Below are 19195 nucleotides of genomic sequence, written 5' to 3'. Positions count from 1 at the left end.
CTTGGGCCGGGCTTGAACCTGCAGTAATTGCAGGCTTTGTGTTCTTAATAACAGGCTGTTCTTAATAACAGGCCTTACCAGCCTGCGCCATTCACCGGCCCTTTTGGGGGCTAAAACAGCCTCATTTCCCCCCTTCCCAGCTTCCAGAACATCTGTGCAGGCCAAAATTGTTGGCCTTACCTTCCAGTTCCAGCCCACAGGGCTTGCAAAGGCAAGTCCTGTACTTGGCCAAAGTGTGGGGCCAGTGGGTAGGCAGGGCAGCCTCGTGGTCCTGTGCAGGCCAGATTAATGGGTTCAACAGGCTTATGTGGTCCGTGGGCCATAGTTTGAGGACCCTTGCCATAAGGAGAATGGGTTATAGTGAGGCTGAATTAGAAAATGCAACTCATGGGCTCTTTGTCCTAATTTTGTGGTGACCTTTCCTTACTTTCCCTCGTGTTGCCCATCTCTGGACTCATACAATCTTATCAATATCTTTTTTAACTTAAGTCTGCAGAACTGGACACAGTGTTCCAAATTGGATCTGACTAAAGCCCTATGTAGAGGTTTAGGACCTTCTTTTCATTGATGGTGGTACATCTGGTGAGGCATCCCAGAATTTTGTTTACATTCACAGCTGCCGGGCCACACTGTTTACTCATTTTGCAGTTATCGTATTTTCAGTGCGAATATTTTTACAGTTGTGTGAAAAAAGTGCTGCTTGAACTCAGAATAGTTCTGTTGTGTCTGCGCCCCCCGAGCCGGGCCCCCTGCCAGAAAATGACTCGGAAAGTGAGGGGGAAGGGCCATCAGGATTTACCTCTGGAACACCAACTTCCCTGGCTCAGCTCCAGGAGCCAGAGGCAGGCCAGGTGGAGATAACGAGGCCTCCATCCCCTGACTCTTTCTCCCCCCCAGGCCACACCTCCAGACCTGGCTGATGGCAATTAGGCCTGGCTGGACCCTAGGTCCCATAGGCAGGAGAGGCGGGAACAACAGAAGCAGGGGTGGGGCAGGCCTAGGAAGTGCTGAGTCATGGAGCCACACCCCAAAGGATATAAAAGCAGCAAGGGCTGCTATACCACTTCGTGGCGAACAAATCAACTTAGAGGGAGAGAATTAGAGCTGAAGTACTGTTTGTTTCCTGGATGACTCATCGGCATCAAGAGAGATAACAGAGACACTTGGCAGGCGCTTGCTAGTTGCTGCCAGAGCTGATAGTTGCCAGCTAATTAAATCATCGCTCGTGTCTCCCGGACTGAGGAGGAGGACAGAACAAGTTGTAGCATTCTGGAAATAGGCATACCTTTGCGTCTCCTCCGAGCTTTGTCCACAGATGGAGCGTTCAAGCAAGTAGTTTTATTCAGAGAAAGCAGTGGTAGAGAAATATGGATGCATATTTCTCTCTCTTCCTCCCTCCCTCCCATCTCTCTCTGTGTATCTCTTCTCATTCTCTCGGAAAGCCCAGCGAGCTCTCCTTGGGGCTCTTTGCTACTCCTTTTCTTTCTTTTGGCACAATTTTGGAAATCCAGGCTGGCTGAGGAACAAACGTGAGTTGCTGAGGAGGCTTCCATCCTCCTCCCCCTCCTCCTCCTGCAACCCCCTGGCCAACTGTGAGCGGCTGGGCTCAACCAAAGCACAGCAAAGGTTTGTGCAGGATGGATGGCCACTCACCTGAGGGTCTCCTTTTTATTTTTTATTTATTTGTCAATCACATATAAGACAATAGGCAAAATTATAAACATAATTTAGATACATGAAATGCGTAAGTAAAAAGGAATATTAGGAAAGGGATGATAGGCACGCGGGTGCACTTATGCATGCCCTTTACAGACCTCTTAGGAATGGGGCGAGGTCAACAGTAGTTAGTTTAAGCTTAAAGTTTTGGGGGTTTGGGGAAGAAACTACAGAGTCAGGTAGTGCATTCCAGGCATTGACCACTCTTTACTGAAGTCATATTTTCTGCAATCAAGTTTGGAGCAGTTTACCTTGAGTTTGTATCTATTATTTGCTCGTGTATTGTTGTGGTTGAAGCTGAAGTAGTCATTGACAGGTAGGACATTGTGGTAGATCATTTTATGTACTATGCTTAGGTCAGACTGAAGTCTGCATAGTTCTAAGATATCTAAGCCCAAAATTTGGAGTCTGGTGACATAAGGTTTTTTATTGCGAGCAGAGGAGTGGAGGACTCTTCTTATGAAATATCTCTGGACTTTCCTTGCTTGTGTGCATGCTCACGGCCCTGCCACAGCTGGCCAGAGGGTCGCGAGAGGAGGAGGAGGGAAGCCTCCACCGCGGCTCATGGTTGTTCCTCAGCCAGCCCAGATTTCCAAAAAGTTGCCAAGAATATATATATCTATATATCTCTATTGCTATCTATCTAGACACACACACAGAGCGACATAAAGAGGTAGACACACACAGAGAGGGGGAGAGTGGCTGATGGGTGAGTGGCTTTGGTGAGGGCGCTCTGGCTTTCTCCGAGCCTGATCCCTGGGGTGGGCGTGCGAGGTTCGGTGGGGTCAACCCCCTTTTCCCACTGCCCTGAGATTCTTAAAGCCGTGGCTGGGCGCTACGGGCCCATCTCCTCTTCAGTCATCCCATCCTCCCGGATCCCATTCCCACTCCATCAGCCTTTGTCTTAGCGAAGCCAGCGCCGATCATGGCTGGGTCGGGCTAGTTTCTCAGGGCAGAGCAAGTTTTTTTTTTAATTTGCATTTATATCCCGCCCTTCTCCGAAGACTCAGGGCAGCTTACACTATGTTAGCAATAGTCTTCATCCTATTTGTATATTTATATACAAAGTCAACATTGCCCCCAACAATCTGGGTCCTCATCCAGATAAAGGATGGAAGGCTGAGTCAACCTTGGGCTTGGTGGGACTAGAACCTGCAGTAATTGCAGGCAGCTGTGTTAATAACAGACTGTTTTACCAGTCTGAGCCACAGAGTCACAGAGGTTGTGCGTCTCCCCAAGCGACCGAGGCACACCCAGCACCAACAAGGACCGAAAGAAGCTCCAGCAAGAGTGAGGCGACGGAGAATCAGCCCCTCACTCACCATTGCCCCTACCTTCTCAGGCCAGGCGAGGACTGACTGGGAGGAGCGGGGCCAGCCAGTGATGGGACAGGGAGCCGCAGCAGAGGGCCCAAAAGAGCTGCGGGTTGCCGACACCTGTGCTAAACTGTTTAGACCAGGGATCTCCAACCTTGTCAACTTTAAGCCTGGTGGACTTCAACTCTCAGAATTCTGGGAGTTGAAATCCTCCAGACTTAAAGTTGACAAGGTTGGAGACACCTGGTTTAGTCGGCCTGGGGGCATCCTATTTCGGCTCTTGCTGGGTTGAAGCTGTTTCTTCAAATATTGTTTATTACATGTTCTATGTGAAACTGGACGGGGAAAAAATAAGACACATAAAGAAAGATCAAAAGTTACTGCCATTCTTTGTTTAAACAGATTTTTAACCACTTTTCCAAAGTGGTTTTTTTTAACCACTTTAAATTCCTTGTTTTGCTCACTGTAGTTAACCCCTTTGTGTGTCACTGCCGACTCCAAATGTGGTCGAATCTTTTCATTTTGTCTCTGTATTCAATGGAAGAGGCTGGAGGGGTCTCTGCCCTTTCTGCTTCCCCACTTCGCTGTCAGGCTGAGGGAATGATTGGAAACGGGCACCTGCATGTATTCAATAAGAACAAAACCAAATAAATAAAAAAAACAACCATTTTCCCGGTTGTGGCTTCCCTACCTGTGTCCCACCATCCTCCACTTACGACCGGAATTCGCAACAACCACAAAACACAGGCTGTGTTTCCCAGAGATTCTCTCAGGTCCTTCAATTCCGACCGCCTGGCTGTTTCTGACAGGATTTGGAGCCTTTTGAGGCCTCTTCCAATCTCTGCTCAGCCTTCAGGGCGGCTGTTCTAGAGGGAAGCGAGTTCAAATCCTCCAGAGAGATTTTTCTCCATCTCCACAAAGAGTTCCTGGGCAGGAAGGGGAGGAAGAGGGCGAGGGGACTTTCCTCCTACTCCTATGACCATCATCCCTGCCCTTCCCTCAGAGACGCTCCTCTTTCCCGCGCTTTGCAGGGAATCCTGTAGATTTACGCAGAATCCACTAGGGGGCGCCTTCTGCCAAGAGAAGGGAAAATCAGGGACTTCCCCATTGGCCCACCGGAGGACGAAAGACACGCCTACCTTTGGAGAGGAGGCCGGGAAGGAAATAACATCATAGAGCCTTGCCTCTCTAGGACTCCGCACTCACTCTCCTTAACCCTTGTGACTCTGCAGGAGGTGGAGAGGCTGCGGGAGAGTCTGGCGGGTGAGTTGGGGGCTCTTCCCGTGCAAAGCGAGGCGGAGGAGGGAGAGACCCGCGCCCGGCTCTCCTGTGGCTTCAACCCCGGATCCCATGTTCTCCAGCCGCCCTCTCCATGCAGGGGGAAGCGGGGATGCCTGGAAGGCGGCGGGGATCCGGGGAAGAGCCCGAGTGGGGGGAGGGTCGGGTCGGCTTTGCGGAGGCCCAGCAGGAGAGGAGAGAAGCCGGGCGGGGAGGAGGCGGGATTAGCACCAAACTCCCCGGGGCTCCATCCTGTCTCCGGAGGGGGAGAGAAGCAGGGCGGCCTCTCCAGCTGCCTCCTTCCCGGCCCTCCGCTGGAATGAGCCGCTTGGGGCTCCGGGCAGGTTGGGTGAAGGTTGTTCAGTGTCTAAATTCTACTTTCTAATTCTTGGCGTTGATTTGTTCTACAGTCTCAGGTACAGAAACTCGAAGCCATGTGGAAGGAAAAGGCATCTGGAGACCCAGAAGAGTCCTTGGAGCCATTTGGAGTTGCTCTGCAGGAGAGAGAAAGGATGGAGACACAACCTTTGGGAAAGGAGGGAGCTGGAAAACGCCCTTCAGCTGCTCAGCCTGGGAAGCTCTGGACAAGGACTGGGCAGAAGATCCTGGAGGAGGAAACCATCCTCCCTTCAGAAGTTCAGCCCTGGAATTTCATCCAATATCGGGAGGCTGAGGGTCCCCGAGGACTTTGCAGCCGACTCCATGACGTTTGCAGGCGATGGCTGAGACCAGAAAAGCACACCAAAGCCCAGATGCTGGACCTGGTGGTTCTGGAGCAGCTCCTGTTCCTTCTGCCCCCAGAAATGGAGGGCTGGGTGAGGGAATGTGGAGCAGAAACCAGCTCCCAGGCGGTGGCCCTGGCTGAAGGCTTCCTCCTGAGCCAGGCGGAGGAGCAGAAGGAGCAGATCAAGTTGCAGGTGAGACACTTTAATCTAGGGAGCTCAAAAGAGAACAGAAAATATGTTTGAATACTTCACCCCTCTTTCCCATACTTCTGTGGCTTTCATCATATCTGGCAGTGTTCCACCAATTCTTGCAAAACTTCCATTGTTTTCTCACGCAACCTCACTGATGGATATTTGGGACTTTAAGGTTGTGTTCCTAATATAAGATTCCACTTTATATCATGTGATTTACATTAATTCCTCTTCTTTTTTCTTCCTCCTTTTTGAAGGGCTGCACTGTGGAAATAAGAGATCCTGAGGGAAAGAAGAATCCATCAAATCCCCCTCAGAAGCTATTTTTCAGGAGGATCCCTTTGGAAGATCAAAGCAAGGACACTTCAGGAGGTAATAGAAGATCCTCTGATTACCCAAAGAGATCCCTTCTGTCATACCTACACTAGCCTACACTGGCTACCGGTAGGCTTCCGGGTGCAATTCAAGGTTTTGGTTACCACCTTTAAAGCGCTCCATGGCTTAGGACCGGGATACCTTCGAGACCGCCTTCTGCCGCCGATTGCCTCCCAATGACCTGTGCGCTCCCATAGAGTGGGCCTCCTCAGGGTGCCGTCGACCAAACAATGTAGGTTGGTGACCCCCAGGGGGAGGGCCTTCTCTGTGGCGGCACTAGCCCTGTGGAATTGTAATCCTCCGGGATTACGACAACTCCCCGACCTCCGGACCTTCAGACGGGAACTGAAGACTCTATTATTTTAGCGCGCGGGACTAGCCTAAGAATAAAATGTTTTAGCTAAATTTTAATGGGGGTTTTACCGGTTTTTACTGTTTTAGTGATCAGGCCATGATAATATTTAGTTTTAACTGGGTTTTAATGCTTATTTATTATATTGTTTTTAATATGCCTGTGAACCGCCCTGAGTCCTACGGGAGATGGTGCGGTATATAAGTATGATTAATAAATAAATAAAATAAATACCTTCTTCTCTTCTGTAGTTTACCTCCTCTTGTTTTGTTAAATATGCATTTTGAAATTATTTTATCCTTACAGAGAAACAAAGCATGAAGTTCTCTGGTTTTTACGATGGAACTCAAACAGTGGTTGAACCTCCAAATCAAGTAAGAAAGAGAAAAGTTATTAGATTTGTATTCTCCTTTCCTTCAGGAAGTGAATCAGGTGTGCAGAGTTTGCTCTCCTTCTATTTCCCTCCCTTGTTTGGGCTGGATTATTTTTCTGTTCCTGTGTGACATGGACGGCATAATAGCAGTTCAAGATGCTCTCAACCAGCATAGCTTCCTCTATAGACTATTACAGGGACAGAATGGTTTGTCATTTCTACCCTCAGATTCTGTTTAGGAAATGTTTTTTAAAGACCACTGCTTCTGCTAGAACTCCTCCAAATATGAGTTTACAAGGAGTAATTTTAAAAAAATGCTTCAAGAAATAGGAATAAACGGATCATATTGATAGTAACTGCTAGACACCCATTCTTTTTGTCATTGTGCAAGGCTAATGAAAAATAACTAAATACTCACATTGCAATGCTACTATTTTTAAAAAGCCTTGTTCATAACCAGAAGTTTAAAAAATAAACAAATCACATTAAAAAAATAAAGAAGAGTTTTAAAATCCAAAGAACGACCACATAGAGCATTTAATTGCAGTACATCGGGCTATAAAATAATTTCCAATCCTTTGATTTGCGCCCTGATTAGGAGATCAAACATTCCCGTTTTGCAAAGGATGAGAAACGGGCTTTGCAGAAAATTTTCTTTTCTTTGTCTTCTCCCATTCAGCCAATGGCTCAGACTACTAGATCAATGAATGATAGAGCGCTAAGTCAGTTGATTCAGAAGTGGGATTACTTTACTGAAAGGCGCTGAAAGTTCTGCAGAATCAATCAATTTGATAAAACTTGCCCCAAATATTTCTTCAGTCAAAGACATTTTGAGAATTGTTCATTTTCTCATCTAAACTTAGGACTTGTGTGAAGCACAGCCATTGAACCTAGCACATATCTTTGCTTTGGGAATTTGGGAACAATGGAGCAGTATAACAGAGTTGGTAGGGATCTTGGAGGTCTTCTAGTCCAACCCCTGCTCATACAGGAAGCCCCATAACATTTCAGATAAATGGCTGCCCAATTTCTTCTTAAACAGCTCCAGTGTTGGAGCATGCACAACTTCTGGAGACACGTCATTCCACTAATTAATTGTTGTCACTGTCAAGAAATTTCTCTTTAACTGTAAGTTAGTTCTGTCCTTGATTAGTTGATTAGTTTCCATCCATTGCTTCTTGTTCTGCCTTCAGGTGCTTTGGAGAATAGATTGGCCTCCTCTTTGTGGCAGCCCCTGAGATCTTGCCACACTGCTATCATGTCATTTGTTAAGGGTAATCTTGGTTGTAAACTGGACAGTTGAACAGAGTACCCTACGCATGAAAACGACTGAGACTGGTTGGATACAATAACAGTCACTTACATACAAACTGGGTTTGATATTCCTTTACTTTTAGGGAAAAGGCAAAGTCATAGTTCAAAAACAATTCCAGGTCATACACATATAAAGTCAGTCAGTCAGGGATGTTACAAATATCAGGTCCTCTTACCAACGTAGACTTGCACAACAAACAAGGTCTTCTTTCAGTTTGGCAAAACACAGTTCAATTCACAACAGTCAGTATCTTGAGGAATCGGTAACTAGCCATGATCAAGCAACGATCATAAAGCTCAAATATACAGTTGCAGCATGTCATCAGGTTACAATGCTGTAGCGTCCCTATAGATTCCCCACAAGCCATAATTTAGTAGTCCTTTTATACATTGGCTAAAAACTCAAAACAATCAGGATGCTTGCATGATGCAGCACAGCCTTAAAGCAATATCATGCCTTTCTACAAACATACATAGTTAGTTTATATATTACCTGGCCAACTAGTTAGGCAAATAACAATTTCCTGACATACTCTCCTTTGGATAGGTCAATATATAATGGCTTATAATCTCAGCCCATAACTCTCACAACATGTTTTATGTGTGATCGCACCCTGCGGTTTTGTAAAATTATCGGCGATATTATTTTCTGACAGTTGTATCATATTATCCTGTATACATTGCCTTACATTTAGGTATCTAATGTCAGTATATTTAGATCTCATTTTAACAGCTAAAGTCGTTGCCATTTTAATAGCTGCTTGATTATCTTCAAAAACAACAATTGGATTATGTACACTTAAACCTATATCTAACATCAATTGTCTATAATAGATTAATTCTGTGCACAATAAAGACAAACAGGAAAATTCAGCTTCCATTGTCGACAAACTTATGTGCTTTTGCCTGATAAATTTCCACCCAATTAATGTATTTCCTAACATTGTTGCGATACCTGATGTAGATTTTCTCGTAGCTAAATCAGTAGCAAAACTAGCATCAGCATATGCAGTCAGTATAAGATCACAGTTAGGTTCTAGATATAAGGCGTAATGCATTGTTAGCTTCTGATATCTCAGTATCCGTTTTGCAGCTTGCCAATGCCTCTCAGTTGTTTCTGCATTATATCTAGCTAATTGGTTAACACAATAGGAAATATCAGGTCTAGACCAATTACTAATATAAGATAAACTACCTATCAAGGATTGATAAATCTCCCTGCTGAATACAGGACTTTGTATATCACCGTGTTTAAAATCCTGACTCATAGGTGTTTTTGCTGGTTTACACTGTTCCATATTGTAATGTTTCAGTAATTGGGTAATTTTACTAGATTGGGACAGTTTGTATCCTCTAGTTTTTTTCTCAATATTGAGACCTAAATAGTGTTTAATATTGCCAAGATTTCGTATTTTGAATTTCTTCTGCAACAAAACAACAAGTTCTCTTGCTTCCTTTTCAGTTTTAGTTAAAATGGCAATATCGTCTGTAAACAAGTAAAAATGAAACCAAACCATCTTTCTCTCGTTTAAAGAGACATTTGTCTGCTATACTTGCTGTAAAACCTGTGGGATTTAATTCTTTCACAATACATTTATTCCATTCAAACCCTGATTGCTTCAAACCATTCAGACTTTTTTTTAATTTCCAGCAATCAGTTCGCCCATCCATTCTAATACCTAATGTTTTTTTCATATAGATATTGTGATGCAAAGGTGCATGTAAATATGCTGTTTCAATATCTATATGAGTTATCTGATATTCATTTTTCGCTGCCCACACGAACATTGTTCTCAATGTGGTTGCTCTCAAACTGGGAGCAAAAACTTCATCATAATCTTTATCAGACTGAGCAAAACCTTGAGCAACTAATTGTACTTTATGGGTTACAGTTCCATCAGCACCGGTCGTTAATTTATAAATCCATCGGCAACCAATTAACCGTTCTCCTGGTGGTAACTTAACATTTTCATACACATCTAACTCAGTTAATGAATTCAGTTCTTTATCCATAGCTTCCTTCCAAGCTAATTGGTCCTTTTCAGGATACATCCTAATATCATCATAGTTAGAAGGTTCTATGTTTATTTGACAAACAACATTCGCTTGATACCTATCGGGTGCACGCCTTACCCTTGTATATCTTCTAGGTAATACAGGACTCATAACTGGTCTTTCATCTACTTCCTCCACTAAACTTTCTTCTTCTTTTATAATAGATTCTACTTCATCTATTTCATCTTCAGGGGTATTATTGAATATTTGGTCAGCAATAATAACATTATCCTCCTTTCTGTAATTAGCTTGCTCAAGCTTATCCTTCATGCTCCAGGAATTTTGCACTAGCACTACGATAAATACTAGTGGTACCTGGGGCCCAAAATCTAAATGGCCTGTGATTAGATTCATACCCAACAAAAACATTTTCCTAGCTCTTGGTTGTCCCTTTCGCTTTAATTGTGATGGTATATGAATCCAAGCAGAAGCACCAAATGTATGTAGGTAGCTTAGATTTGGTTTTCTACCATGCCAAATGTAAACGGTAATTCACCAGTAGATGAATTCACTACATTGTTTAACACATGGTTAGCACACATTATGGCTTCACCCCAAAGTGATTCTGGTAGACTAGAATCTGCTAACATAGATCTAGCCATTGCTTGCAGTGTTTGACCTCTGCGTTCCACATAAGCATTATGTGGTCTTTAAGGGGGCAGAATGTTTATGTTCAATACCTGCCTACTGCAACATGTTCTCTAATCTAAGATTAGTAAACTCAGTGCCATTGTCTGTTACTAAGCAAACTACCTTATGTTTCTGTTTCCTCTCGACAAATTTCAGCCAGTTTGCCATACGCTGAAATGTTTCAGACTTTGTTTTCATTAAGTAACAGAAACCATACCTAGAGAAATGATCAACTAAGCTCAGTATATAGCAGGCTCCCCCTAAACTGGGTTTTTTAGGTCCAATTAGGTCTGCAAATACTACCTCTAGTGGTCATTTAGTTTTGAATCCGTTCATTCGGTTTGCTGGGGTTACTTTGCTTTTTTCTTGATTGCAAGCATTACAATTGAGGTACTTAGTACATGGTTTTCAACCTTATACCCTCAGATAATGCTACTGTTTTTTTCAATGCTTTGAAATTTGTATGGCCTAAGCGTCGATGAAGTAGATGAATACATTCATCATGTGGCTTCTTATTATCAGAAACTGAGTTAGCATTAGCCACTACAGCTGGATCAGTATGAATAAATCCTTTTCTAATTTTGCGGTAACACATTTACCTTCCTTTTCTATTAGGCATTTATCTCCCCTAAAGGTTATTACAAATCCAGCTTGTGCTAAGGCTTTAACAGATAATAGGTTGTATTTTAGTTTCGGTATATATAACATTGGTAACTGCTCATTGATAAATGGACAATGTGCAATACCTTCACCAGCCACTTTCATTTTCCACCCATTTGCTAATGTTATGTATTGTTTGCTATTATTCAGTTTCACAAACCTTTCTTTTCTCCTAGTAATTGATTGGGATGCTCCACTATCAACTACCCATAAATCATTGTTTCCAGGAACAGATCCTGATATAGCTAGAGTAACGTCATTTTTAGACCTTCTTTGGGTACGATTAGGCATTTTCTTATCCCTATTGCAGTATTTGGCTATATGACCCTTAGCCTCACAAGAAAAACATTTTCTAACAATATAAACAGATGAAGACAGTTTTTCTTCCTGTGGTTGTTTCTCTCTTAATTGTTCTCTTTCCTGCCTTCTTCTGGACTCTTCCAGCAATCTTCCGGTTATGCCAGACAATGTTAGTACATCTCTGGTCAGAACCTCCAGTGAAGAAACATAGTTGTCATAACTTTCGTCCAAAGAGGAAAGAATAATGTACATCTGTTGTAATTCAGAAAAAATGAGTTCCTTCTCATGTAGCTCTTGGAAGGTTTTTGTCATAAACTCCAAATGAGCCAACATATCTCCACCTTTCAGAAGCCGAGTTTGAAACAGTTTATGTGTAAGGTGTATGTGTGCACCTACACTATCTCGAACATAAATCCTCTTCAAATTGTTCCAACACCTAGCAGCAGACTCTTCATCATGAATATGGACAAGCTGCTGGTCATTCAGTGTCAGTCCAATTATGCAAAGAGCCCGTTCGTTATCCCTGTTGAATTTGGCTATTTTCTTTTCATCTTCCTCATCGTTTGGATCCCATGCATTTACATCCGGTGGATTAGTAACCACGCCCCATAGTCCTTCCTTGCGTAGAAGTAGGTTACACTTCACAGACCGGGATGCATAGTTTGATCCATCCAACCGGGTTATCATGGATATGCTGGACAACTGTTCTTGTGCCATCTTCACCTGGACTATTTGTATCAAATACAGCCTTTTGAATTATATTACTGTATAGTCACAGCCACTCTCAGTGTTCTCGATCCATAACCAATGTTAAGGGTAATCTGGGTTCACAACCAAGATTGTGGACTGTTGAGCAGAGTACCCTATGCATGAAAACGACTGAGACTGGTTGGATACAATAACAGTCACTTGCATACAAACTGGGGTTTGATATTCCTTTACTTTTAGGGAAAAGGCAAAGTCATAGTTCAAAAACAATTCCAGGTCATACACATATAAAGTCAGTCAGTCAGGGATGTTACAAATATCAGGTCCTCTTACCAACGTAGACTTGCACAACAAACAAGGTCTTCTTTCAGTTCAGCAAAACACAATTCAATTCACAACAGTCAGTATCTTGAGGAATCGGTAACTAGCCATGATCAAGCAACGATCATAATTCAATACCATCATTCCAGACATTCTTCTAACTAAGCTAAACCAGCTACAGGTACCGGAACAGACTTGTAAGTGGATCACAAGCTTCCTAACAAACAGGAAGCAGCAGGTGAAGCTAAGCAAGATCACATCAAATACCTGTACAATTAGCACAGGGGCCCCCCAAGGCTGTGTGCTCTCCCCACTTCTCTTCTCTCTGTATACCAATGACTGCATCTCCAATGATCCATTTGTTAAGCTACTGAAGTTCGCAGATGACACAACAGTGATTGGTCTCATTCGAGACAATGACGAATCCGCATATAGACGAGAGAGGTCGAACGACTAGCCTTGTGGTGCAACCAAAACAATCTGGAACTGAACACACTCAAAACCGTAGAAATGGTGGTAGATTTTAGGAAAAACCCTTCCATACTTCCACCTCTCACAATACTTGACAACACAGTATCAACAGTAGAAACCTTCAAATTTCTGGGTTCTATCATATCGCAAGATCTCAAATGGACAGCTAACATCAAAAACATCATTAAAAAAGGACAACAAAGAATGTTCTTTCTGCGCCAACTCAGTAAGCTCAAACTGCCCAAGGAGCTGCTGATCCAGTTCTACAGAGGAATTATTGAGTCTGTCATTTGCACCTCTATAACTGTCTGGTTCGGTTCTGCAACCCAACAAGAAAACACAGACTTCAGAGGATAATTAGAACTGCAGAAAAATAATTGCTACCAACTTGCCTTCCATTGAGGACCTGTATACTGCAGAATCAAGAAGAGAGCCGTGAAAATATTTGCAGATCCTCGCATCCTGGACATAAACTGTTTCAACTCCTACCCTCAAAGCAGCTATAGAGCACTGCACACCAGAACAACTAGACACAAGAACAGTTTTTTCCCGAAGGCCATCACTCTGCTAAACAAATAATTCCCTCAACACTGTCAGACTATTTACTGAATCTGCACTACTATTAATCGTTTCATAGTTCCCATCACCAATCTCTTTCCACTTATGACTGTATGACTATAACTTGTTGCTGGCAATCCTTATGATTTATATTGATATATTGATCATCAATTGTGTTGTAAATGTTGTACCTTGATGAACGTATCTTTTCTTTTATGTACACTGAGAGCATATGCACCGAGACAAATTCCTTGTGTGTCCAATCACACTTGGCCAATAAAATTCTATTCTATTCTATTCTATTCTAAAGCTCAAATATACAGTTGCAGCATGTCATCAGGTTACAATGCTGTAGCGTCCCTATAGATTTCCCACAAGCCATAATTTAGTAGTCCTTTTATACATTGGCTAAAAACTCAAACAATCAGGATGCTTGCATGATGCAGCACAGCCTTAAAGCAATTTCATGCCTTTCTACAAACATACATAGTTAGTTTATATATTGCCTGGCCAACTAGTTAGTTAGGCAAATAACAATTTCCTGACATCATTCCTACTTCTTCTTTTCATTAAACTAGACAAACCCAGTTCCAGCAACAGTTCTTATATGTTTTTGCCTCCTGACCCCAAATCATTTTGGTTGCTGTCTCAAGATCTTATTTACATCTGGCAACCAAAACTGGATGCAATATTACAGGTTTGGTCTTACCAAGGAATTATAAAGTTGTACTAACACTTCATGTGATCTTGATTTGCTCTCTTTGTTAATGCAGCCTATGATTGCATTGGGGTGCTTTTTTTTTGGCAACTGTAGTATACTGCTGACTCATGTTTAAGTGACTGTCCAGTAGGACTCCAAGATCCCTGTTGCCCTTTCTACTGTTGAGCCAGGTGTCACCTATTCTATGCCCATGCATTTGGTTTTTCTTTCCTAAATGTAGAACCTTTCTCACTGTTGATTTCATTTTGTTAGATGGGGCCCAGTCCCAATCTTCTGGAGTGTTGGTATTTCTGTCAATTTGGTCATGTCTGCAAATTTGAGGAGTTCTCCTTCTACCCTCGTCTAAATCATTGATGAAGATGAACAGATCTTCTGAATCCTGTTCTGTTCTTTTTTTCTGTGTTCAGGAGAGTCTTGTGTCCTTCGAGGAGGTGGGTGTGTATTTCTCTGAGGAGGAATGGTCTCAGCTGGATTCTGACCAGAAAGCGCTGCATTCGGAAGTCATGCTGGAAAACCATATGAACGTGGTCTCTCTGGGTAAGAGTTTTCTAGTCCCCAATCAGAGTTCAAGAAGATGCATTATAGTTAGTTTTTTTAATTAAAAAATTGTTCATCGGATACCGTCTCCTGGGAGGGAGAGGGAAAGGATCTAGCTTTCTTGTACTCCAAGGTAGGAAAGAGGTCAATATGCTTTTTGGTTACAAGATTTCTGTGCCATTTCTTATCTGTATTTTTCCATTTCTATTTCAACTCGTCTGTGGAGGCTGAAAAAAATGAGGTGTGCCCCCTGGAGGTCATGCGAGAGGAATGTGTTATCATTTGTCCTCTGAAACCTCCCAAAATTGTGTGAGAACAGAACTTTCACGGTCAGGCCATGGAAAAGCAAGTAATGCGCGATCATGCAAGATCAGTAGCCTGAGATTTTGCACTACTGATCTCATGTGATTTCACACTAAAGTAGTTTATGCCTCATTTCACAGAGAACAGAGGCCTAAACTACACTCCAGATCAGTAGTGCAATATCTCAGGATAGTGAACTCAAGTGATCTCGCACTAATTCCTTCTTGGATATTTCCCCTGATTACCAGTATTTCTTAACTCAAAACTGACTTTGAGTGAGATTTGCAGTTTGATCTTTTTCTCTAACCTTGTTATCATTTTCATTTCTCTTTTCCTTTGAAGGTAATAACGAGCAGGAGAATCAAGATTCCTCTGAACTGTTCCAAGTGATCAATGCTAAGGATGGAATAGAGAACTTTGGAATTCGAATGGAATTCGAAAGCCATGAGTGGAACCAGTCAAATAATTGGAATCAGGATAGCTCATCTTCCACTGATGCTCCGATGCAAGATTTTCATGCCCAACAAGAAAAAATTAGGAAAGAATATATTGGGAAAAGTATGAAACAAAAAGTATTAACCCAAAACAAAAGAGAAGATGCTGTAAGCCAGAATGGAAAGAATTACAATGGGACATTGATTCTTTCTCTTCAAAATATCTTCCTTACATCTCAAAAAGTGATTCACGCTAAAAAGGAGCCTTATAAATGTTTGGAATCTGGAAAACATTTTAGATCAAACAGGCAACTTACTTCCCATGAAAGGATTCATATTGCAGAGAAACAGTGTTCAGAATCTCCTGTAGCCCATGTAGCCCAGACCCTTCCAGCAGCGGGAGAGAAACCCTATAAATGCATGGAGTGTGGGAAAGCCTTTACTTGTAGCAGGAAACTTACTATCCACAAAGAGATCCACACAGGAGGGAAACCATATAAATGCTTGGAGTGTGGAAAGACCTTTGCTCAGAGCAGTGGACTTACTATGCACAAAAAGATCCACACAGGGGAAAAGCCATTTAAATGCATGGAGTGTGGGAAATCCTTTACTCAAAAAGGTAATCTTATTTCCCATAAGATGATCCACACAGGGGAGAAGCCGTATAAATGCATGGAGTGCAGAGAAACCTTTACTCAAAAAAGTAGTCTTATTTCCCATCAGGTGATCCACACAGGGAAGAAGCCGTATAAATGCATAGAGTGTGGAAAGACCTTTGCTCATAGACGTAATTTTATTTCCCATCAGGTGATCCACACAGGGGAGAAGCCATATGAATGCATGGAGTGTGGAAAGACCTTTGGTCAACATTGTTATCTTATTTCCCATAAAATGATCCACACAGGGGAGAAGCCATATAAATGCATGGAGTGTGGAAAGACCTTTGCTCTGAGCAGTAGACTTACTATCCACAAAAAGATCCACACAGGGGAAAAGCCATTTAAATGCATGGAGTGTGGAAAGACCTTTGCTCAAAGAGGTCATCTTATTTCCCATAAGATGATCCACACAGGGGAGAAGCCATATAAATGCATGGAGTGTGGAAAGACTTTTGCTCAACAAAGTTATCTTGCCTCCCATAAAAAGATCCACTCAGAAGAGAAACCATTTAAATGCATGGAGTGTGGAAAGACATTTACTAAGAGCAGTGCTCTTACTTCTCATAGCAGAATCCACACAGGGGAGAAGCCATACAGATGCATGGCATGTGGAAAGACCTTTGCTCAGAGCAGTGGACTTAGTTGCCACAAAAAGATCCATACAGGGGAAAAGCCATTTAAATGCATGGAATGCGGAAAGAGCTTTGCTCAGAATAGTAATCTTACTTCTCATAAAAGGATCCACACTCGGGAGAAAGTATATAGCAATAGCAATTCCACTTTAGACTTATATACCACTCCACAATGATTTACAGCACTGTCTGAGCAATTTACAAAGTCAGCATATTGTCCCCAGGAATCTGAGACCTCATTTTACCGACCTCAAAAGGTTGAAACGCTGATGATGGAAAAATTTAATGGAGAAATAAGGGAACAGATGAAGGAGAATAATGAAAAAATAAGAGAAGATATTGTGCTGGCTTTTCAATGTTTGTCTAAAAAAGTTGAGGGGCTGGAAGAAGAGATGCAACAGATTTCTCAGTCAAATAAGCACTTAGAAGATAAAATGGAAGGTATTCAGACAAAAGTGGATGAAAATAAAGATCAGGTTGTGATATTGCAGTACAAGCTTATGGAAGGAGCTCTTAGAATCCACAGTTTGAAGGAACAGAGAGGAGAGGACCTAAGAAAAATCATATCAGAAGCATTGGCTGAATTTATTGAAGTGGAACCCCAAGAGGTAGCTTATCAAATTGATAAAATATATAGAGTTAATTTTTGGATCGCAAGACAGAGAAAGCTTCCTCAGGACATTGTGGTTTATTTTGTGAAAAGAACTATGAGAAATCAGATTTTGCAAGTTGCATATCAGACAACTTTGAAAATTGGAGAACAGGAGTTGAAGGTCCTGAAAGAGATTCCTTCCAAGATGTTAAAAGACAGGAAGGAGTTTGTCTTTTTTACACAAAAACTTAAAAAACACCAGATTCAATTTAGATGGGAGGTGCCAGTTGGTCTGACAGTATTTTATCAAGGAAGGAGATACAGAATTGACACTGTCTTAAAGACAAAGGATTTTCTTTCTACAGTCTTGAAAGTTGAAATAGAAGTGATAGAAAAACTTCAAGAGATCCAAGAAGGCGTGGTGACCCAAGAGGCTTCATTGCTGCCAGCACCAGAGGAGCCAGAGCAAAGGGTTACGAGGAGCTCTTAAGCGTAAAGAGGAGCAACAGCTTCAAAGTAAAAGTCAGGACCCCAGAATGGAAGCTGTGGGAGGAGCTAGACGGGAGATACCGGAGGAGGATCTTCTGTTGTCTGCTTCAAAGCTTCAGGAGGCCAGTAATGGCAAATAGAATTTTGTCATGGTATGTTAATGGCTTGAATTCAGCTCAGAAAAGAAGGAAAATATTTCACTATTTGAAACAATTTAAAAATGATGTGATTTGCCTGCAAGAGACACATATCAAATTATCAGACCAAAAATACTTAATAAACTCAAAATTAGGTAAAAAATTTTTTGCATCAGCTTTGGATAAGAAGCAAAATGGTATCGTTGTATATATCAGGAAGGATATACCAGCTAAGTTATTTGAGGCAGATATTCAAGAAAGATTTATTGCTATTGAACTGGTGATAGATGCAAAAAAGGTTTTACAGATAGGTATTTATGCGCCTAATCAGCAAGAAGAAAAGTTTTATAAAATGTTACATGAGAGGTTGACCCTCTGGGATTACAGCTAATTTATTTTATTAGGAGACTGGAATGGAGTAATTGATACAAGAAATGATAAGAGAACCTCTTCTAAGAAGATACCTCTACATGCAAAATTACCAAAATCCTTTTTTGAAATGATGGAAGATTTTGAGTTTAGAGATATATGGAGGTTACGGAATCCAGATGAGAGAGATTTTACTTTTTTTTCCGATGGGCATCAATTTTTTTCACATATTGACTTTATCTTAATTTCTAATGACTTGCTTTCTAGGGTGAAGAAAATGAAGATATTTCCGAGGTGTTTAATTGACCATAGCCCAGTTTGGATGGAATTACTACAAGGAAAAAAAGGTGGTAGAACATGGAGGCTGAATGAAAATTTGTTTAGATATGAGGATAATGTAAATCATTGTAAGAAACAGATGAAGGAATTTTTTGATTTTAATATGCACAAGGGGACACCGATAGGAACTGTGTGGGAGGCGAGTAAAGCTTTTATTAGAAGTATATTGATATATCTGGACAATAGGCAGAGGAATAATAAACAAAGTCAGCGTAGATACCTGGAAGAAGAAATTCAAAAGAAACAACAATTATTAATACAAAACCCACAAGATCACAAACTTAAAGAGGCTATAAGGATATTACAGAGTCAATTTAATATGTTAATGGCGAGACGATTGCATCCATGGCAACGGAGTTTCTGCCAGTCATCCTCCGCCGAGGTCCAGGTGTTCAAGGATGCCTACACCTGCCATCTCCCAGCCGACATACAGAAATCAGGCTTTTGAGGCCTTTCAGCTCCATTATTTTCTCCGCTTTCCAAATGTGACACCGGGCATTGGATTATAACTGCAGCAGCCTGGTGGTGAACAGGGCACGGAGTAGAATTGAGGAGAAAAGGAATATCGTAACAAGTGCTCCAGTCTTTTCTCCCTGCGGTTGGAAGGAGCAAGTTATCTGGAGAGAGGAGAACTTAAAA

General features: G+C 42.0%; 1 protein-coding gene across 1 annotated transcript in view; it reads left to right on the top strand.

Annotated features, from left to right (window-relative positions):
• Window positions 1-18883, top strand: part of LOC131193736 (zinc finger protein 845-like) — a 51065-nt gene extending 32182 nt beyond the window's left edge. Inside the window, exons 9-15 of the mRNA XM_058174251.1 lie at window positions 141-248; window positions 4265-4460; window positions 4707-5227; window positions 5485-5599; window positions 6261-6328; window positions 14473-14602; window positions 15248-18883. Of these exons, the coding sequence (XP_058030234.1) occupies window positions 141-248; window positions 4265-4460; window positions 4707-5227; window positions 5485-5599; window positions 6261-6328; window positions 14473-14602; window positions 15248-16806 (2697 nt within the window). The 3' untranslated portion in view covers window positions 16807-18883. The remainder of the gene's footprint in view (window positions 1-140; window positions 249-4264; window positions 4461-4706; window positions 5228-5484; window positions 5600-6260; window positions 6329-14472; window positions 14603-15247) is intronic.
• The last annotated feature ends 312 nt before the right edge of the window (window positions 18884-19195 follow it).

Source organism: Ahaetulla prasina, chromosome 2, assembly GCF_028640845.1.
Source record: "Ahaetulla prasina isolate Xishuangbanna chromosome 2, ASM2864084v1, whole genome shotgun sequence".
In the NCBI taxonomy this organism is placed as follows: Eukaryota; Metazoa; Chordata; class Lepidosauria; order Squamata; family Colubridae; genus Ahaetulla; species Ahaetulla prasina.
This window is presented reverse-complemented; position numbering and strand designations above follow the sequence as displayed.